At 43.8% G+C, this 19,989-nt stretch overlaps 1 protein-coding gene across 1 annotated transcript; it reads right to left on the bottom strand.

Annotated features, from left to right (window-relative positions):
• Positions 1–270: 270 nt before the first annotated feature.
• LOC113959312 (ly6/PLAUR domain-containing protein 2-like) lies at positions 271–6,910 on the bottom strand. Its single transcript, XM_027668238.1, has 3 exons — positions 6,842–6,910; positions 2,371–2,490; positions 271–796 (listed from the first exon to the last, which is right to left on the bottom strand). Exons 1-3 carry the CDS (start codon positions 6,891–6,893, stop codon positions 585–587), a joined length of 384 nt encoding a protein of 127 aa, XP_027524039.1. The 5' UTR covers positions 6,894–6,910; the 3' UTR covers positions 271–584.
• Positions 6,911–19,989: the final 13,079 nt, after the last annotated feature.

Below are 19,989 nucleotides of genomic sequence, written 5' to 3'. Positions count from 1 at the left end.
CAGAAATACATCCCATCCCAACCCACGGAAGCTGAGCCCTTCTGAACTCATTCCATAGTTTATTCCTGACCAAATGAAGTGCCAGCTCTCTGCCATTGCCATCCACACTCTGATGGGCAGCAAAAAACCCGGGACCAGATCCATCTGCTCCTCTGACTCAGGGGGTGGCACCAGAGCTGCCCAGGGAAGTTGAAATTGTGGCTTCCCCATCCCTGGAATTGTTCCAGACCAGTTTGGACAGGGCTTGGAGCCACCTGGGATAGTGGAGGGTGTCCCTGCCCATGGCAGGGGCTTGGAATGAGATGATATCGGAGGTCCCTTCCCAACCCATTCCATGATTCTATAGAACCAAGAAGTTCCAAAATGGACCAAAAGCAGCTGAAAGTGAGGAAACATCTGGTTGGCACCTAGAAGCTGGAAATTTGAGGGGTTTAGCTCCAGGTGCCCAAACCCTTGGCTTGAATCCACTTGAGTTCTCAGCGTTAGGAGACGAGTGAAGCCACGCGGCAGCAGAGGAGTCGTTCCCAAGGGATCGAAGAGTTCCCTTGGCAGAGAGAGGGGAGGGGATGTTTTGGCTTGGGACACTACAGGGAGCACTGGAGGAGCTTCCCAAGCAGCAGGACCAGCAGAGACAGGGCCGAGGAGCTGCTCCTCACCCCGCTGCTGGCCCTGGTGTCGCTGGTGCACAGGTCGGTGTAGCAGCAGGACTTGGGTTTGTTGTCCCCGATGCCGTTGTTGGGCAGACATTCCTCCTCACAGCTCCTGGTCACCGTGATGTTCCCAAAAAAGGGATACCCTGGAAGAGGCAGGTTGGAGAGGGGGGAGAAGGTAAGAGAGAGGAAGAAGCGGTAAAGGAAGTGCAGGAGGCTGGCGTCGAGAAACACGGGAAAATTAGGTGTTGAACGTCTTTAATCCATGGATGTCTTTAATCCATGGATGCCTCTAATCCAGGCTGTTTTTTGTGGGAATAGGACCACAAATTCTTAGTGCTGACTCTCTCTAACCCTCCTACTCCTTGCTAAATTATTCCGGCGTGGTAAAGGGACACAAATCCCTGTCCAAGTTTGAATACAGCTATAAATTCAGGGCCTGTAAGGGCACAGGGGTGGGAAAAGCAAAAAACCCCAGAGCAAAGTATACTTTTAAAAATGTATGTTAAAAAATCATAAAAAATGTTTTCTATCTTTATATTTATGTTTTTATATTTATATTTGCATGTTTATAATTTTGTGTTTATAATTTCATATTTATATTTATACTTATAATTATATTTATACTTCATACTATATTTTATATTAGAATTTTATATTTATATTTATGTTTAATATATTTATATATTATATATTTCTATTGCTATTTTATCAATAAATAAATATTTATTGATTAATAAATACATAAATATATTTATATATTTATTGATAATATATAAATATGTTAATATATAAATATATAATATAAAAATATATAAATATATATTATATATTTTTATAATATATATTTATATACATTTAGATCAATCTATTTAATGCCTTGATTAAAATTTAACATAGAAAATATATGTAAAATATATAAAAATACAAAAATAAAAAGTTATCTAATATATATAAATAAAACTCATACATATTTTTAAAAATCCCTAATATATACATAATGAGTCTTGTGTACTTCACTACGAGGCTCCAAATCTGATGGATTCCTCTTCTTCCCTCTTTACAGTGGAATAACTTCACCTGGATACTACAGAGGAGTTAAGGGGTAATCCAAACTGGGATTGGGACGGGAGAGGGAAGCATGTCCAGCAGGTCGAGGGAGGTGATTTTGCCTCTCTGCTCTGCTCTGGTGAGACCCCACCTGGATCACAGCATCCAGATTTGGAGTTCTGAGCAGAAGAATGACCTGGACCTGTTGGAACAGGTCCAGAGGATGCCACGGAGATGCTCCAAGGGCTGGATCTCCTTTGCTCTGGAGCCAGGCTGGGAGAGCTGGGGAGGTTCACCTGGAGAAGAGAAAACTCCAGGGAGACCTGAGAGCTCCTTCCAGGGCCTAAAGGGGCTCCAGGAGAGCTGGAGAGGGATTTGGGACAAGGGATGGAGTGGCAGCACAAGGGGGAATGGTTTTAAACTGACAGGATAGATTTAGATGGAATACTGGGAAGGAATATCCCTGTGAGGGTGGTGAGGGACTGGGATGGAATTCCCAGAGAAGCTGTGGCTGCCCCATCCCTGGAAGTGTTCCAGGCCAAGCTGGGGCAACCTGGTCTGGTGGAAGGTGTCCCTGCCCACGGAATTTGGATGATCCCTTCCAACCCACCCCATTCTGTGAGTCTCTGCTCCCTCCCCAGGAGCATTCCCAGGAATCAGTGGGACTCACCCGTGTCCACGGAGTGCAGGGTCGTGGTGCACACGTTGGTCTTGGGGGGACACACGGTGGCTGTTCTGCACTTGGAGATGTCCGTGGGCTCCTTGCACGTGTAGCATCGTAAGGACTGGGCTGAAAAGGGGACACAAAGGCTCTGAGGTGACACAAAAGGTGACACAAAAGGTGACACAAGGCTGCAGCTTCCTGACCGAGAGCTGGTGGTGTCCAAAACTAAGCAGGTTTGGAGGCAACGACAAAGCTTGGATATGTCAGGGAGGAAAACCCCAGCAACAAAGACAAGGAGGGTGTGGCAGGAGCTGAGCCCAAATGCTGCCTGGGGGGCTCAGCAGCTCCCCCAAAAAAAAGCAGGGATTTAGAGAGGTCTCTTGATGGATCTGTGAATTCCCTGCAAAAACAATGTTGTACAAGAGCCAAATATTCCGGCTCAAGAAGAGGAGACTGAGGGGAGAGCTCGGAGTTTGGCTCCCACTTCCTGGTGAGGAGAAGCAGAGGGGTCAGGCACTGATCTCTACTCTGTGATGACCCATCACAGGACATCAGGGAAAGATGGAGCTGCTCCAGGGGAGGTTTAGGTTGGATCTTGGGAAAAGGTTCTTCCCCCAGAGGGTGGTTGGGCACTGAACAGGCTCCCCAGAGACTTCCAAGGCTGTCAGAACTCAAGGAGCGTTTGGACAACGCTCTCAGGGACAGGGTGGCATTGTTGGGGTGTCCTGTGCAGGAGTTGGACTGGATGATCCTGGTGGATCCCTTTCAACTCAGGATATTCTCTGATTGTATGGAAATATCTCCTCCTGCTGGGAGCAGCCTCCCCCAGCCGGGCAAGTGCGGCAGTTCCCCCATCCCTCCTCCCACAGCGGCAGCTCCTTCCCGCCTGGTCAGGGGGAATTCTGCAGAAACTGGGAACTGAGAGTAGAGCCGAAATTCCAGAGCTGCCTCAGAGATCCCGAGGGCTGGAAAATCCCACTTCCATCAGGGACTTTTGGTACTTTATAAAGAAATGACGCCCTAAACTCTTGCTGGCCGATGGAGGGACACCACCAATCCTTGATCCCGGGCAATCCTGGATCCCGACAGCTGCTCAAAATCCCTCCGTGAGCCCTTCCCATCCCAAACCGGCGGATCCCGAGGGTGCGGATATTCCAAAGTCGTGGTTCTACCATCCCAAACCAACCAGCCAGTGCCATCTACTGGTAACATTTCAAATAGATGATGTTTTATGTTCTAATTCTGCTCGGTCTGCTGCCAGAGAGGAAGCTTCTGGGGCTTTGGAGAAGGAGAAATTGTTTGGAGCCCTGATTTTAAATTTTTTATTAAAAAAAAAAATAATTTAAATTTAAGAAATTGGAAGAATTTTTAAGGCACTTGCTTTGGAAATTTCAGGTGTGTGGTAGAACCTGTCTGTCCTCTTTTTCAAAATTTGAAATTGAAGTTTTAAAATGTAAGTTAAAATTAAATAGTAAAAAAAATAAATAAATTAAAAATTAAATGCAGATTTAAGTTTTAAAATGTAAGTTAAAAATCTAAATTTTAAATTATAATTACATTTAAATTTAAGAAATTGGAAGAATTTTTAAGGCATCTACTTCTCTCAGCACCCGCTTCAGAAAATTCAGGTGTGTAGCAGAACCTGTCTTTGTCCTCTTTTTCAAAATTGGAAATTGAAGTTTTTAAATGTAAGTTAAAATTAAGTACTAAAAAAAAAGTTCAAAAATTAAAGTTAGATTTAAGTTTTAAAATGTAAGTTAAAAATTTAAATTTTAAATTAAGAAAAATTATTACATTTAAATTTAAGAAAATTGAAGAATTTTTAAGGCATCTACTTCTCTCAGCACCTCCTTTGGAAAATTCTGTGTAGTAGAACCTACACGATGCAAAACTTGTCTTTGTTGTCTTTTTTTTTAAATTTAAACTTCAAGTTAAATCAAATTTTTAAAAAGTTAAAAAAATAAAATTAGTTTTAAGTTTTAAAATTTAAGTTACAATTAATTTTTTTAATTAAAAATTTAAATTAAATTTAAAATTTAAGACATTTTAAGAATTTTTAAGGTTACTTTTTTCAGCACCTCCTTTGGAAAATTCAAGTGTGTAGTAGAACCTACACAATTCAAAAATTGTCTTTGTCCTCTTTTTCAATATTTGAAATTGAAGTTTGCAAATGTAAGTTAAAATTAAATACTAAAAAAAAAATTAAAGTTAGATTTAAATTTTAAAATGTAAGTTAATTTTTTAATTTAAAATTTAAATTAAATTTAAAATTTATGACATTTGAAGAATTTTTAAGGTTATTTCTCTCAGCACCTCCTTTGGAAAATTCTGTGCAGTAGAACCTACATGATGCAAAAATTCTCTTTGTTCTCTTTGCAGAGGTAAAAAAGACTTTCTAATGTGAGTGGTGATGGTTTTGTCATGGCCACATCCTGGGAAACAGGTGTGGTGGAGCCATCCAGGTTTTTCCCAGCACAGGATGTCACTAAATACCTTCCAAATGATCCATGAGAAGTTGTTCTATATTTTAAATTGTTTTATATTTTAAAATGGTTTATATTTTCACATGTGCCCACTGAGGGAGGAAACACATCATCAGTCTGAGAGTTTGGATGTTTGTGGAATGGTGGATGGATGGATGGATGAGTGGTTGGTGGATGGATGGATGGTGGATGGATGGGTGGATGGATGAGTGGATGGATGGATGGATGGATGGATAGATGGATGGATGGATGGATGCATGGGTGGATGGATGCATGGGTGGATGGATGCATGGGTGGATGGATGCATGGGTGGATGGATGCATGGGTGGATGGATGGATGACTGGATGAGTGCATGGATGGATGGATGGATGAGTGGATAGATGGTTGGTGGATGGGTGGATGGGTGGTTGGTGGATGGATGGATGGGTGGATGGATGGATGAGTGCATGGATGGATGAGTACATGGATGGGTGGATGGATGAGTGGATAGATGGTTGGTGGATGGATGGATGGGTGGATGGTGGATGGATGGATGGTGGATGGATGGGTGGGTGGATGGATGGGTGGGTGGATGGATGGGTGGGTGGATGGATGGGTGGGTGGATGGATGAATGGATGAAGCAGTGGTGGCACAAAGCACCTGAGAAATGGCTCTGCAACCTTTGGAGTTGAGGTGGTTTCCAAACCTCACCATTTTCATGGAGAGCAGGGAAGTGCCCCAGACTCTGTGGGAATGAATTCCAGTTAAAAGCAGATTTAAGGAAGAAAAACTTCAGCCCCCTCATCTTTCACTGACTCAGAAGACACTGGTTTTGTAGGAAGGTTGCAGGGAAAGAGGAAAGCTGAAATCCATAAGGATCAGACCAGGAGAACCGAACATGGACATCTCTGTGTCCTGATCTTGGGCCAATAATTCCCGGTTCATCACTATCCAACAGTACTTTTCCCTTGATATCACACCTCTGGAAGATGAATGGTCACAGACACATCCCTCAGTTGTCCCTAAACCAGTTGCTTCCCACTGGATCATCCCAGAAAATCTGCTTCTGCACTGACCTCACCTCTAAAACAAAGGGTGGTGGTGCCTCTCCGTGCCAGCACTGCCAGACCTACAGGTGGAAACCTGCTCTGTCATATCCTCAGAAATTCCGTTGGATCCAAAACAGGGCTCCAGATGGAGATATTTTACCCCTGTCCAGGCTGCCTTTCCTTTGGGATCCTTCAGGGTCCCATGGAAGCATCCTGAGGGTCTCTGGGGCTGGAGGTTAAACCCCACTGGGGTGGTGTCACCCCCGGGATGGAGCTGCAGTAGGTGACAAACAGATGGAGGAAGACACAGTGATGACCAAACCCTGCTTGCCCAAAATCCAAACCCACCAGAAACCAAACCCCAACAGCCCCAGGGGAATTCCCACCCCACCCATCTCCTCATCTCCAGAAATGAGGGAAAATCTTGGAGCGGGCAGTTTAATGAACCTTTCCAAAGCCTTTGGAGTTTTTTCTCCTCCCTTCACTCATATCTAGATTGAAGTTCATCCCTTGGTTTTCGGTGCTTCCAGCAGCCAGCTGGGAGATTTTAGGGATGGCAGGAGCTCTGGATGAACATATCCCACCCCATTCCTGAAGGGACAGGATGGCAGCTTAGGTTTAAGCTCTTGCCCAAGCTGGTCCTCCTGCCCTGTGCCACGTTGCTGCCATTTAGACCTGAGTCTTATAAAGCAGCCTTGATCCCCTCCATCCCTGGATATGGGATACACATCCCTGTGTATCCAAATGATATGCATCATTCTCAATCAGGAATCACAGCTCTTCCCACCAGGAATGCAAATCCTTTTTCCCCATTCACTCTCTCCAGTGTCCTTCTTAAACACATAAAAGTGTTATTTCCCCTCCCTGGGGGTTCCCAGGTCTCTCTGCACTGATTCCTTTCCCCTCCCCTCCCAGGAATTTCCAGGGGGGGTCGCCTGCAGAGTTGGAAATGAGGAGATCTTACCCAATTCCAGGCATGCCAAGCCAAGCAGGAGCCCAACCAGGAGTGTCTTCATGCTGAGGGCAGATCCGTGGAGCCAGGACAGTCAGGGAGAGCTGCTCCCAGGGAGCTTTATATGTTTTCCCACCCTCCACCACCTGCTGTTGATCCTTGTGGGCGGATTCCCTCGGGGTGATCAGGGGCGAGCTCAGCTCCAGCCTGGATTGGGATTTGCAGAGGAACGAGTTCCCCGGGGAGGTGACATCACCTCACTCCTGCCATGCCTCGTCTCTTCCTCGGGTTTGTGTCCTGGGGCTGGTCCCATGGAAAAGCAAAAACACTGCGAGGTGTGCCAGGGCTTGGATGGGGAATGTGACAAGGAATGTTTGTTCCTTGCAGAGCCCGGAGCTGGGCCGTGTCACGTGTGGGCAGCTCCAGCCAAGGTGCAAGCGGCAACAGGCCGGCCTTCCACGTGCCTTGGGAAAATGTTTCCATGGGCTGGTATTGCCTAAAGACGGCTGTTTTCCCAAATCCAGGGCAAAAGCAAGCCTGGCTTTGGGATGCCAGTTCTTAACTAAGCCCTGGTGCTGAGCTGCTGGGCATGGGAGTCACCGGGAGGCCAGTGGGAGATGGTGCTTCCAAGTCTGGGGTTTGGATATGTCATGTTGTTTTTCCAGGGCCTGGGTCATGCTGGGAAAGCAGGAAGCTCAGCCTTCCTTTGGAAAGCTGTCAACTATTTCCCAAATTTCCTTCTGAAGCTGGGCAATAGACCCAATGTGGAGAAATGAAGCAGTTTTCCAACTTCAGTACCTTCCTGAGAGCGAATTTCACTTTGCAAATATATCAAAGTGACCCTTTCAAACACCCTAATTTATTCTGTATCTTATCCAATACTGGGGGAAACAGCTTAAAACACTTGGAGCCAGGGAGAAATTATTTGCTTCTCCCTTTTGCCTGAGCCAGCAGCATTTCTTATTTCCCAGGAGAAGCTGAAAGACTTTTGGTCGTGTTTGTTTGTTGTGATCCACGCTGGAAAACCCTGGTGTTGTTGTGCAACTCCCCATAAAACAGCTGAATAAACCAGAGGAGAAAAGTTTGTGAATCACTGGGAAGTCACTTGGAAATTTCAAGGATGGAGGTGAGGTGGATGAACAAGGAGGTTTTAATGACTTGGTGCTTTGCTCGTCACAGACTCGTTACGGCAACACACGTGGGCATTGCTGCCATTCCCGGCAGCCCAGCCTTTATTCCCAGTTTGAAGATGCCATTCCTGGCAGCCCAGCCTTTATTCCCAGTCTGAGGATGGCTCCCAGTAACCTGAGAAGCTTTGCTAATGAAAATTTCCACAGCTGTGGATGACACAAAGCAGGGGAAGTGAGATCAGTGCTGTGCCTTGGTAAAAAGGAGGGAAAACCTGCACCCGACTATGAGAGTGAAAAACGTCCTTTATCTTTATTTTATCTTCCTGTGCTGTCAGAGACCAGGGGCATAAAAAAACCCAGGTCAAAACATGAAGAAAACCGGCTCAAACGTAAAGAAAACCAGCTCAAACTGTCAAGAGAACCAGCTCAAACCATAAAGAAAACCAGCTCAAAACAGAAAGAAATGCAGCTCAAACACAGAGAAAACCAGCTCAAAAAATGAAGAAAAGCAAATATAAAGAAAAGCAGCTCAAACATAAAGAACAGCAGCTCAAAACATAAAGAAAAGCAGCTCTAACATGAAGAAAAGCAAATATAAAGAAAACCAGCTCAAGCATAAAGAAGCTCAAAACATAGAGAAAAGCAACACAAAATATAGAGAAAAGCAGCTCAAAACATGAAGAAAAGCAGCTCAAAACATGAAGAAAACCAGCTCAAAACATGAAGACCAAACATAGAGAAAAGCAGCTCAAACACGAAGAAAAGCAGCTCAAACATAGAGAACAGCAGCTCAAAACATAGAGAAAAGCAGCTCAAAATATAAAGAAAAGCAGCTCAAACATGAAGAAAAGCAGCTCAAACATAGAGAAAAGCAAACATAAAGAAAAGCAGCTCGAAATATAAAGAAAAGCAGCTCAAACATGAAGAAAAGCAGCTCAAACACAGAAAAAAGCAACTCAAAATATGAAGAAAAACAAACATGAAGAAAAGCAGCTCAAACCGAACTCTCTGGATGTACAGGAAAAACTCTGCTCCCTGAAAGCCAGCAGACCTGGTTCCATCCAGATCCTTGTTGTAACCGGGCAGCTCAAGGCAAATTTGAGCAATATCCTAATTAACAACCTTGAAACTGGAAAAGATCCAGTGCTTTGAGCATTCCAGGTGGTTCTGCCTTCCTAGGAAAGCACGGTGGAGTTGGCAAACTAAAAGGTGGATGGTGTGTGGCTTGTTGAGTGGAGATGTTCCAGTGGTCCTCTCATACCTGAAAGTCATTCCATAGTGAGAAATCCTTGGAAGAAAGCAGTGTGGTTGAAGGAATAGGGATAAATAACTTACCTCTGTATAAAGGCTTGAAAAAGTTGGAAATCTTTCCATAAGATGCATTAAGAACCTTGATATTAATGGGAAAAATTGGATTCTCTCACTGGGAAAACAACAGAGCTGCTGCAGGGTGGCTGAGTGTGCAGCAGAGCCAGAAGTCAGGGAGAGAGAAGTTGGGAATGTGCCAGGAAAGTTGTGGAGAGAATGAAAGGCCTCTAAGGTCTGTTGCCTTTGAGGTATTAGTTGATGTAAAGATAAAGAGGTGAGATGGTGCCACGAAAACAAATCCAAAACCCAACAGAAACAACCCCAGGTGATCCCAACTTGTGTGTTGAGGTGGGAAGGAGGCTCTTGGCAGGGGGATTTGGGAAGTGATAACATCCCACTGGCTTCTCAGCTGGAATTTCACTGCCCCTGTCGAGAAAAAATGGGGTGTCCTGATGGAAAAAAAAAAAACCACAACAGATGGAAACTGATGGGTTTAGTTTAGGATCCACCCCAAAAAATGATCCCAAAAGACTGTTTTGTTTTGCCAGAGTTAAGACAAAAGTTAAATGAGACTGGGAATCAGAGGTTGGGCCTTGATGGGAAAAATTGGATTCTTTTTATTGGAAAAGGCAGGGTAGAAACTCCACCTGCTTTGAGCTGAGCTTGATAAATGTGTGGGAGATGTGGTTTGACATAGTTAGGTCAGGCTTAGACAACTTGTAGGGCTCAGGAGGCCCTAAATTCCCATCTGTCTCTGTCAGGAGCAAGGTTTTGAGCCCTGACTGACAGGAGCCATAAGGGACTTCGGTTGAAATGTCACTTCAGGTCTGAAGAGGTGAGAATATAAACGAGGTGTGGTGCGTAGGGAGAAAGGTTTGTGTGCCAAAAACCTCCTGGAATTCTCAGTGATATCAATCCAAACCCAGTTCCAGCCTGTCCCTGGGAGACTGTTTTTATTTATAAGGTGATACAGGGTGATATAATCTCTCTCTGCTTATCACATCCACCAGGAAAGGCAGGTGACATAAATTCGGTGTTTACAGGTTTATAACTCCCTGATTCGACTTCCCTCACAGTTAATTCTTGTTTGAATGAAAAAGAAAGTAAATTTTGTGGCAGGGAGTGAACACCAAGCTCTGATGAGCTGGTGCAGAGCTTGGATATGAACCAGGTGTAAAATTACTCCTGTGTAAAATATTTGTACTCCGATTTGTAGAGTTCCTACAACCAGTAGCTCCCGTTACCCCTCTACTAAACTTAATTTCTCACTGTTGCAATTTTCCTCTCCCCCATGGAGATGTATTTTGTTTAGGATATTTCTTAGGATAGAACTTTGGTGGGTTCTTTGACTCCTTCTCTGGGAAGTTTGTTCTCCAGGGCTTCAATTCTCCAAGTGATCCTTCTCTGAACCACCACTGGTTTATCACCTTCTCCCCTACATTGCCCAGCCCAGAACTGGACATTGCCTCGAGTCACTCCATGGAATCATGGAATGGTTTGGATTGGAAGGGACTTCCAATGGTTTGGATTGGAAGATCATCCAGTTCTACCCTGTGCCATGGGTAGGGACACCTTCCACTAGCCCAGGTTGCTCCAAGCCCCATCCAACCTGGCCTTGGACACTTCCAGGGATGGGGCAGCCACAGCTTCTCTGGGCATCCTGTGCCAGGGCCTTACCACTCTCACAGGGAGGAATTTCTTCCCAGTGTCCCATCTAACCCTGCCCTCTGGAAATTTAAAGCCATTCCCCCTTGTCCTACCATTCCAGGCCCTTATCCAAAGTCTCTTTCCCCACTTCAGGTACTGAGAGGCTGCAATAAGGTCACGCCAGACCCTTCTCTTTTCCATGCCCAGGCATGAGCAGAGCAGATCCTTCTGTCACAAGACAAGCACCAAACATCCATATTTGACACTCTGGTCATGTCATGGTAACCTTGTCATCAGTCCACGTGGTGGCCGTGTCTTCCTGGGGAGCTGGTTTGCAGGATGGAGGCTGCTTGGTTTTCCAGGTGTCGGATTCCAGACATCATGGTGACAGCTGGAATGGAGAAAAATAAATACAACTGATCAGTGCATTGACTCAGCTGGAGTTCAGCTCCTGTGCCTCAGGGAGGGTGGATTTTTCCTGGGGGATTTCTGGGCGGTTGTGTCTGCGAGTTCCAGCATCTCCGTCTGTGACTCAGCAGCGGGAAAGCTCTCTGCCGGTATCCATGGATGCAGGGATGTTTGGGGAGGTGGTGAGCCAATGGAAGTTCCACCTCTCACAGGTGTGTGTGTGTGTGTGTCAACAACAAGACTTTGGGCTTGTTGGGGTGGGGTTGGTCTCCACCCTCCTGATGAAACTCTGCAGGAAGGAATTCAGGTTTCGAGCAGGGTGAAAGTGTGAGGGTGACTCTTGGAGCACCCACCTCCTGGGAGCTCTTCGGGTCTTTCTTTCAGGGGGCTGCTTGATACAAAACACACATTCCTCCACATTGGGAAGTATCAAAGAGAATTCCAGAATCCCAGCACTGACTTGTTGAATCTGTAAAGAGCTTTTACCTTTTTCTCTCTGTGTCGGTGCTTCATTTTAGGGGTTTCCACACCCTGAAAAGGTGAGGGGAGGAATTGAACCTCTCCAAGCAGAGAAGGAAATTGTGCTCACTTCTCCCAAATTCTGGCTTAAGCACACTAATCCCTGGGCTAAAAAGCCCTGGGTTTGGAAGAAAACCCTACAAACCTTCTGTCTTTTTAGAAAAAGGCCTGAGCTGTGTTCAGTGCTCCGAGAGGAAAAAAGGGGAGTCCCAGGATACGGAGATTTTCAGGTTGGAATCGTAAAGTCATAGAATGGTGTGAACTGGAAGGGACCTTAAAAATCATCTCCTCAAGATCCCCTCCTAGCCATGGGAGGGACACCTTCCACTAGACCAGGTGGCTCAGGTTCCTCTTCTTCTAGACACAGGGTTGAGGACAATCCCTTCAGGAATCACCTATTCAACTGTGTTTGGTCAGCCCTGGGAACGCAAGTCCCTCAAGCATCTGAATAAAACATTAAAAATGTCCAAGATGTGACTCTGGGTTGGACTCCAGAGGGATAAATATCCACGAGTCAGGCATTGCAGGTGCCTTTAACCTGTATCAGTGCTACCATGGACTTGAGGACTTCCTGGGGTGTGTGATATGGTCCCTTGACCCTTTTATGGCCTGAGTCCCCTGGATCTGTCCCAGGCAATTCCCAGGCACCACAGAATGGGATAAGGATGTTTCCAGTGATGTCATTCTGGCTGGAAGGATGAGAAAGCTCAGTTAAGCAGCCACGAGCTGTCATGAGGATCAGGGAATGGATCCTGATGGGTCTTTTAAAAAATCTGGATGTGTCCTCAGAAAAAAAACCTCTTACAATCATCCTTGTGTTGTGATTCCCCTTCCTGTCCCAGTGGGAGCTGCTGCCAACCACATATGAAAGCCCATGTGACCTATAAATTCATGGAGAGAGGATATCCTGGCCATGGGATATTCCACCTGAAAGCTGGATGATTTGGAATCATTGAATCATTGAGGTTGGATCACCAAGATCACCAAGTCCAACCATCAACCCACCACCATTAAACCACATCCTCAAGTGCCAATCCACAGGTTTTTTTTGAACACTTCCTGGGATGATGACTCCACCAGGGATGGTGAGTCCACCACTGCCCTGGGCAGCCTGTTCCAATGTTTGGACAAAAAAAAGCCATGGTTGAAGGGTGGTGGGAGTATTCCTGGGGGCTGCTCTTGTTTAGGAGTCTCCAATGCCTTTGCCCACGCTTTAATCAGCTGAGGGCACTGTTGGCCTCTCATCAACCTTCTGCAGCAGTGCAGGGGTGGAGAACACCCAAAGCCTGTCCAGTGACAGGGCCTGGTGCCTCCTTCCCCTTCTCAGGGAGATTTTCCCTCTTTATCAACTAGACTTTGGTTGTGCAAAGGGAATTAACTCATCACTTGTCACAACCAGGGACTGCCACGGAGTGTTGAAGTGCCTGACAGCACTTTGCCAACCTTCAGTACCATCAGCAGTGCCCTTGACTGGCACTTGTGCTTCATGTCCCACGTTGGCAGAGAAGTCTGTCACCAGATGCAGATCTGGATCTCCCACCACGAGCTAATCTAAGGAGGAACCCCTGCTAAGGAATAAAAATAAACTTTGATGGATGTTGCCATGGGGATCCAGCGCAATAAACGGAACAGTATGACAAAAAATCATCCCTGGGATCTGTGTGGCCAGGGAATAAAGTTGTGGGATCACCAATTAAAATGCAGCAGACAATAATCTTTCAAATTTTGCACAGTCAAAAACAGATTGAAGGAGGACACAAACTCTGGAGTGGGAGTCACCTGCCCGAAGTGCAGCCTTTCTTCCGTGGCAGAGGTGTCTCCTGGGTGACTCAGCCTGGCTGTTGCTTTTTCCACTCAGGCAGACACAGCACATTTCACCAGAACTGCTTTAGACAAAAGGCTCATCAAAACATGGATGGGCCTGTGGATCACCTGCTTCCCTTGACTGGCTTTGAAAGGCACCTCCCGTGGGTGGAGACAAAGTCACCTGGAGGCCTCTCCAGAGGAAAGTGCTTGTCACAGAGTCAAAGAATCATAAAACGGTTTGAGTTGGAAGGGACCTTAAAGATCATCCTGTTCCAATCCTTTGCTATGGGCAGGGACACCTTCCACTATCCCAGGTTGCTCTAACCTGGCCTTGAAACCCCTTCCAGGGATGGGGCAGCCACAGCTTCGCTGGGCAACCTGTGCCAGAGCCTCCTCACCCTCACAGGGAACAATTTCTCCCTGATACCAAATCAAAACTTTCCCTCTGTCAATTTGAAGCCATTCCCCCTTGTCCTGTTCCTCCATCCCTTGTCCCAAGTCCCTCTCCAGCTCTCTTGGAGCCCCTTTAGGCCCTGGAAGGGGCTCTCAGGTCTCCCTGGAGCCTTCTCTTTGCCAGGTGAACTCCCCCAGCTCTCCCAGCCTGGCTCCAGAGCAGAGGGGCTCCAGCCCTTGGAGCATCTCTGTGTCCTCATCTGGACTCGCTCCAGCAGCTCCACGTCCTTCTGATGTTTTTCCCCAGGGCTGGAGGCAGCTCTGCAGGTGGGGTCTCACCTGAGGGGACAGAGAGGCAGATTTCCCTCCTCCCCTGCTGCCCTGGGATGAGCCCAGGACAGGGGGGGTTTCTGGGCTCCCACATGCTCAGGTCATCTTGAACTTCTTGTCTATTAATACCCGAAGTCGTTCTCCTCAAGGCTGCTCTCAATCCATTCCTACCCAGCCTGGGTTTGGGATTGGAATTGCCCCAACCTACCACAGAGGCAGCAATCTTCCAGTCCCACAGACTGGAGTGTCTTCTATGAGCCAACAACCTCCACCCTCAGCCAGGCCCTCAGAGGTTGAGCTGTCCTCAGGATCTCAGAAAGAAAGACCAGAGGTTGAGCTGTTGTGGCAGTTTGGACTTGGTCCCCTACCAAGTGACCAACACCACAGCAAAAGCCCTTTCCCCCCCCATTTTCTTATGAACTCAGGGGAAAGAATTGGAAGGGAAAAGCTACCAAAAAACCGAAATGACAAAAGCAAAGCAGTAAATATATATATATATTTACAAATATTACATTTATATACAGTTACAATGGTATATACATATAAAAAGAGAACCTCAACCCCCCAAACCCAGAAAAAAACAGATATACCCAACTAATAAAGAACTAACGACCTAAAATTTTAATACTTTCCTTAAGAAAACTAAAGCCACTCCACCAAATCTCTCCTCTTGAATAGGAAGAACAACAGGCCTCACAGGCCTCACTCCCATACGCACGAGACCGGCCTCAGGGAGCCTGCTGTCTCTACCTTCACTGGAAGAGATCTGGCCAGCCAACTTCCTCTAATTTCTATTTGTATTCCTACCTATGTAAAGAATAGCAAGGAATATTGGGATATAGGTACTTCCTTGGTTTCGACCTGGTTGCCAGGGAAGGCCTAAATCAAACCACTACAGCCGTCCTTAAGATCTCAGAAAGAAAGATCAGAGGTTGAGCTGTCCTCAAGATCTCAGAAAGAAAGGCCATCCCCTTATGGGAAAACATCCCCAGGCACATGGTGGGATTCTTGGAGTGTTCCTGTGCAGGACCAGGAGCTGGATTGGATGATCCTTGTGGGTTCCTTCCAACTCTGGACATTCTAGGACTCTTTGAACACTTCCCAGTAGGATGAAGCTCCTTCCTCATCCATCCATATGTCCACCTGACCTGGCCACAACTGATGCTCTTTCCAGTTTTGTTCCCAAGATGTGTTTCTTCTGGGAATGCCACACATTTCCAGAACTCAGCTGCCTGCCCAGAGTTTATTGTTCAGATTAATTTGGATTTAATCTTTCAGCTCCTTTTAGCCCCTTCCAACACAGACCAACTGTGTCTGCCCTTCCTCTCTCAGATCTCTGCTCCTGGCAGAGGTGTTTTTGGGATGTCTGGGATCAGGACTCTGACACACTTGGAACAATATTTTCTCCTCATCCGGGTTGTAGGAGAGCCAGTCAAGTTTGAATTTTTGGTTGGTTCCATTTAAAATAATCAGGTACCAGCGATAAATATCAATATATGGTTGGTATACAGATAAATATATTGATATATGGTTGGTATACAGTTAAATAAATTGATATATTGAGAAAGGGTGAGTGAACTCCGAGTTCAAGGATTTGGATGCAGGGCTTGATTCTTGTGGTTCACTGAAATCTGGAAGTTGTCTCCCTAACAAAGAGGAAAAGTGGAGTAAAAACATCTACAGGAGAATAAGTGTGGCCTGAAACAGGTAAATAACAATTTTGAAGGGTAAATTAGGAATGAGGGGGAAGCCTGAAAGAATGGAAGCATGAACTGAGCAGCAGAGAAAATTAGGTGAGGAAATAAGTAAAGTCAAAATTTGCAATAGTCAAAATGACAAACTGTGAGAAGGTTGTTAAAAGTAAAAATTATTTATATTGAGAGGAGAAATAAAGTAGTGAAGATGTGACAGATGAGAATGGAATATTAAATTAAATAATTTACATATTCAATATTTAAAGTGCCTTTGACTTTGGGGGTAAAGACAATGTGGACAAAGGTGCCTAGGAACAAAAATAACACCTGAGGTGGAAAAAAAAGGTTTAACGTGTTCAAGCTGGGACAAAGCAGGACAGGAGGATTTCCATCCTGGAATATGGAAGGACAGGTCCAGGTCCAGCCCCAAATATTGTTTATAAATTAGTCAAGACTCTCATGAGTTCAGAATTTACCACCTAAATTAAAAAGAGGAGGGGTAACAGCCATTTGTGTGACCTTGACAACGTGCCAGGATTAAAAGCGGTGTTCGAATGAGAGAGAATAATCAAAAATCACGAAAAGACATAAAACCCCAAGATTATCTTCCTTGTTTTCACATTAATAAAGTCTGATTTTTGCAAATTCAGCAAAGTATTATACATATCAGTAATATTATATATATAAGTAATATAATATATGAGTAATATAAGTAATATAATATATAAGTAATATTATATATAAGTAATATAATATATAAGTAATGTTATATATATATATTATATATATAAGTAAGGTTATATATATGTAATATATATAAGTAATATAATATATATAAGTAATGTTATATGTATGTAATATTATATATAACTAATATAATACATCAGTAATATATATAAGTAGTATATATGAGTAATATTTAATATCATATATAAGTAATATTATATATATGGAATGTTATATATATAAGCAATATTATATATAAGTAATATAATATATAAGTAATATTACATATATAATTAATATAATATATTAGCAATATAATTAATATAATATATTAGCAATATAATATATAAGTAATATATATAATTAATATAATATGTAAGTAATATATATAAGTGATATAATATATATATGTAAGTAATATACCATATAAGTAATATAATATGGGAATATTTATCAAGATGACACAGATGGAAATTAAATCAATATCAGATGGGTGAGAACTTTTTAAAGGCTTGGAAGCGGAGGGGTTGAAAATATTTGGAGTGTTGGGAGCGGGATGTGAGCCTGGGGGAAAGTCCTTTGAGCTGTTCCTCGTTTTGGGAACTCTCCTGGTTAATATTTTCCTTTAATATTTTCTGTCAGGACCTCCAAAGGTGCCAAATAGGAGGGTGCCGACGGAATTTCCTGGCAGCACAAATTCGGGAAGCGTCAGCAATTGCGGGAAGGATTCGGGATATCGTAAACAACCAGGTGCCTTGGATGCACGTCAGGTCCTAATGGGATCATCCAGCGTGACGAGTTCTCTGGTGGATTAGGAACTCACCTGGAAAGGGTTGGGAGATGAAAGATGTGGAATTATTGGTGGATCAGGGGCTGGAATGTCTGTCAGGCACCCCAGGAAGCACAAAAAAGGTGTCGTGGTTGGGGCGGGGTCGTTGTGCAAAACACCAACAAGTCCTCACTTGTAACACTTGGGGGTGTTTCTGTGCCCAAGAAACCTGGAATTCCCACGAAAAGGATGATGGAAGATGGGAGTGGGTGGTAAATGAGGCTAAAAGAGAACTTTTAAAAAAGAGGGAGAGTGAATTTTTACACAGATAGGAAAGAGGAGGAATGGTTTTAAACTAATAGAGGAGAGATTGAGGTAGGATTTTGGGAAGAAATTCTTCCCTGGGAGGGTAGGGAGGCACTGGGATAAGTTGCCCGGAGAAATTGTGGATGCCCCATCCTTGGAAGTGTCCAAGGCCAGGTTGGAGCAACCTGGGATAGTGGAAGGTGTCCCTGTCCATGGCAGGGATGGAACTGGAGAAGTTTTCAGGTCCCTTCCAACCCAAACCTTTCCATGATTCTTAAAGAGATGGGAGTTCTCAGCAAAAGGAAAAAGGATTCCAAAGTATGGACATACTCAACAACAGGAAATTTGGAAAGGAAAAACTCTCTGAGATAAGAAAAATGGTGAAAAAAACCGTACAGGTGAAGTTTGGCCAGGACACAGATCGACAGGAAAAAAATAGAAAAAAAGAAAAATAGAAATAGAAAAATAGAAATAAATAAAAATAGAAAAAGAGAAAATTAGAAAACAGAAATAGAAAACTAGAAATAAATAAAAATAGAAAAAAGAAAATTAGAAAACAGAAAGAAATAAAAATAAAAAAAAGAAAATTAGAAAACAGAGATAGAATAATAGAAAGAAATAAAAATAGAAAAAAGAAAATTAGAAAATGGAAATACAATAATATAAAGAAATAGAAATAGAAAAAAGAAAATTAGAAAACAGAAAGAAATAAAAATAGAAAAAAAGAAAATTAGAAAATAGAAATAGAAAAATAGAAAGAAATAAAAATAGAAAAAAGAAAATTAGAAAATAGAAGTGGAAAAATAGAAAGAAGTAAAAACAGGAAAAAAATGGAAAATAGAAGTAGAAAAATAGAAAGAAATAAAAATAGAAAAAAGAAAATTAGAAAATAGAAATAGAATAATAGAAAGAAATAAAAATAGAAAAAAAGAAAATTAGAAAATGGAAATACAATAATAGAAAGAAATAAAAATAGAAAAAAGAAAATTAGAAAATAGAAACAGAAAAAAAGAAAGAAATAAAAAAAATAGAAAAATAGAAAATTAGAAAATAGAAGTAGAAAAATAGAAAGAAATAAAGATAGAAAAAAGGAAATTAGAAAATAGAAATAAAAAAAATAGAAATAAGGGAAAAAAATAGGAAAAGAAAATTAGAAATATGAGCCCAAGCAATTAATTAGTTTTCTACTGACAGATGGAGCAAAGAACAAAGAGCTGGATTTTCAGGTGGAGCCTGATCAGAGTATGATCTACTGATCAAAGCAATGTCAGCATGATGTTTTGGTAGGACCTAAAAATAAGTTCAGTATCCCCTTCCTTTCTAAGTCCCAGAGTTGTGTTGCTTTGTGCTCTCAGGGGATGTGGCCACTGCTCAGGGCAGAGATGGGTGGCCCAGGCAGCACCAACTGGCTCTAAACCAGAGAAAAGCTGATCTGGGCAGGTGTTCCTGTTGTCCATAAAAATATTCCAAGTTTAGTCCCAGCCTGGGAGCTGCCCAAGGCCAGAGCAGCACTCCATGCCCATGTGAGTGGCAAACTGGGATGGAGACAGGGAAGTAAAGGCTGGTTTGGACTAAATATAAGCAGTGGATTTCCAGACATTTGAGTGGAAGGGCTCTATGTCCTTCCCAGCAGTTCCCCTTCCAGGAAAAGCCTTAATCTCCTCAGCCCCAATATTCTACCCTGTGAGCCTGTTGGCAGTGCCCTGTCATCCAAGGATGTTGGATAAGGCATCATTTGGGATTCTGGGTTTGCAAAGAGCCCTCAGGGTTCAAAAGAAGGGTTTGTGGTCAGTGCTCAGCTCTGGGTACGGATGGAACAAGCTTTTCCACACACCAAGGCCTACTTTGTCTCTTCCAGTATCCTGGGAATCCATGTTTGGGTAACTCCCAGGGTTTGGGGGGTGTGGAGTGGTAGAAGTGGATGATGAAGGAAGAAGTGACCTGGTAAAACCTCCTCTGGGTTGTAGGACAGCCAGTCAAGTTTGAATGTTGTTCTACACGTGGGCAAGGTGAGAGTTCTCTGCACCTTGTTTCTGTTGAAAAAGCTCCTGAGTCCAGTGTCAGCTCTGGGTGGACGGTGTGGAACAGAGGAGACAAGGAAAATAAGGATGGCATAAGTGAAAT

This window comes from Corapipo altera, unplaced genomic scaffold (genome assembly GCF_003945725.1).
Source record: "Corapipo altera isolate COAL_440 unplaced genomic scaffold, ASM394572v1 206, whole genome shotgun sequence".
Lineage (NCBI taxonomy): Eukaryota > Metazoa > Chordata > Aves > Passeriformes > Pipridae > Corapipo > Corapipo altera.
The sequence above is the reverse complement of the archived record's forward strand: the minus strand, read 5'-3'. Positions and strand labels throughout refer to the sequence as shown.

Bases quoted from the DNA above. Each gene is read 5' to 3' on its own strand.
- LOC113959312 (XM_027668238.1), bottom strand. From the start codon at position 6,893: ATGAAGACACTCCTGGTTGGGCTCCTGCTTGGCTTGGCATGCCTGGAA. The intron at 2,491-6,841 runs GTAAGATCTCCT...TCCCCTTTTCAG, and splicing joins CTTGGCATGCCTGGAATTGG to CCCAGTCCTTACGATGCTAC. The intron at 797-2,370 runs GTGAGTCCCACT...TGCCTCTTCCAG, and splicing joins CCTGCACTCCGTGGACACGG to GGTATCCCTTTTTTGGGAAC.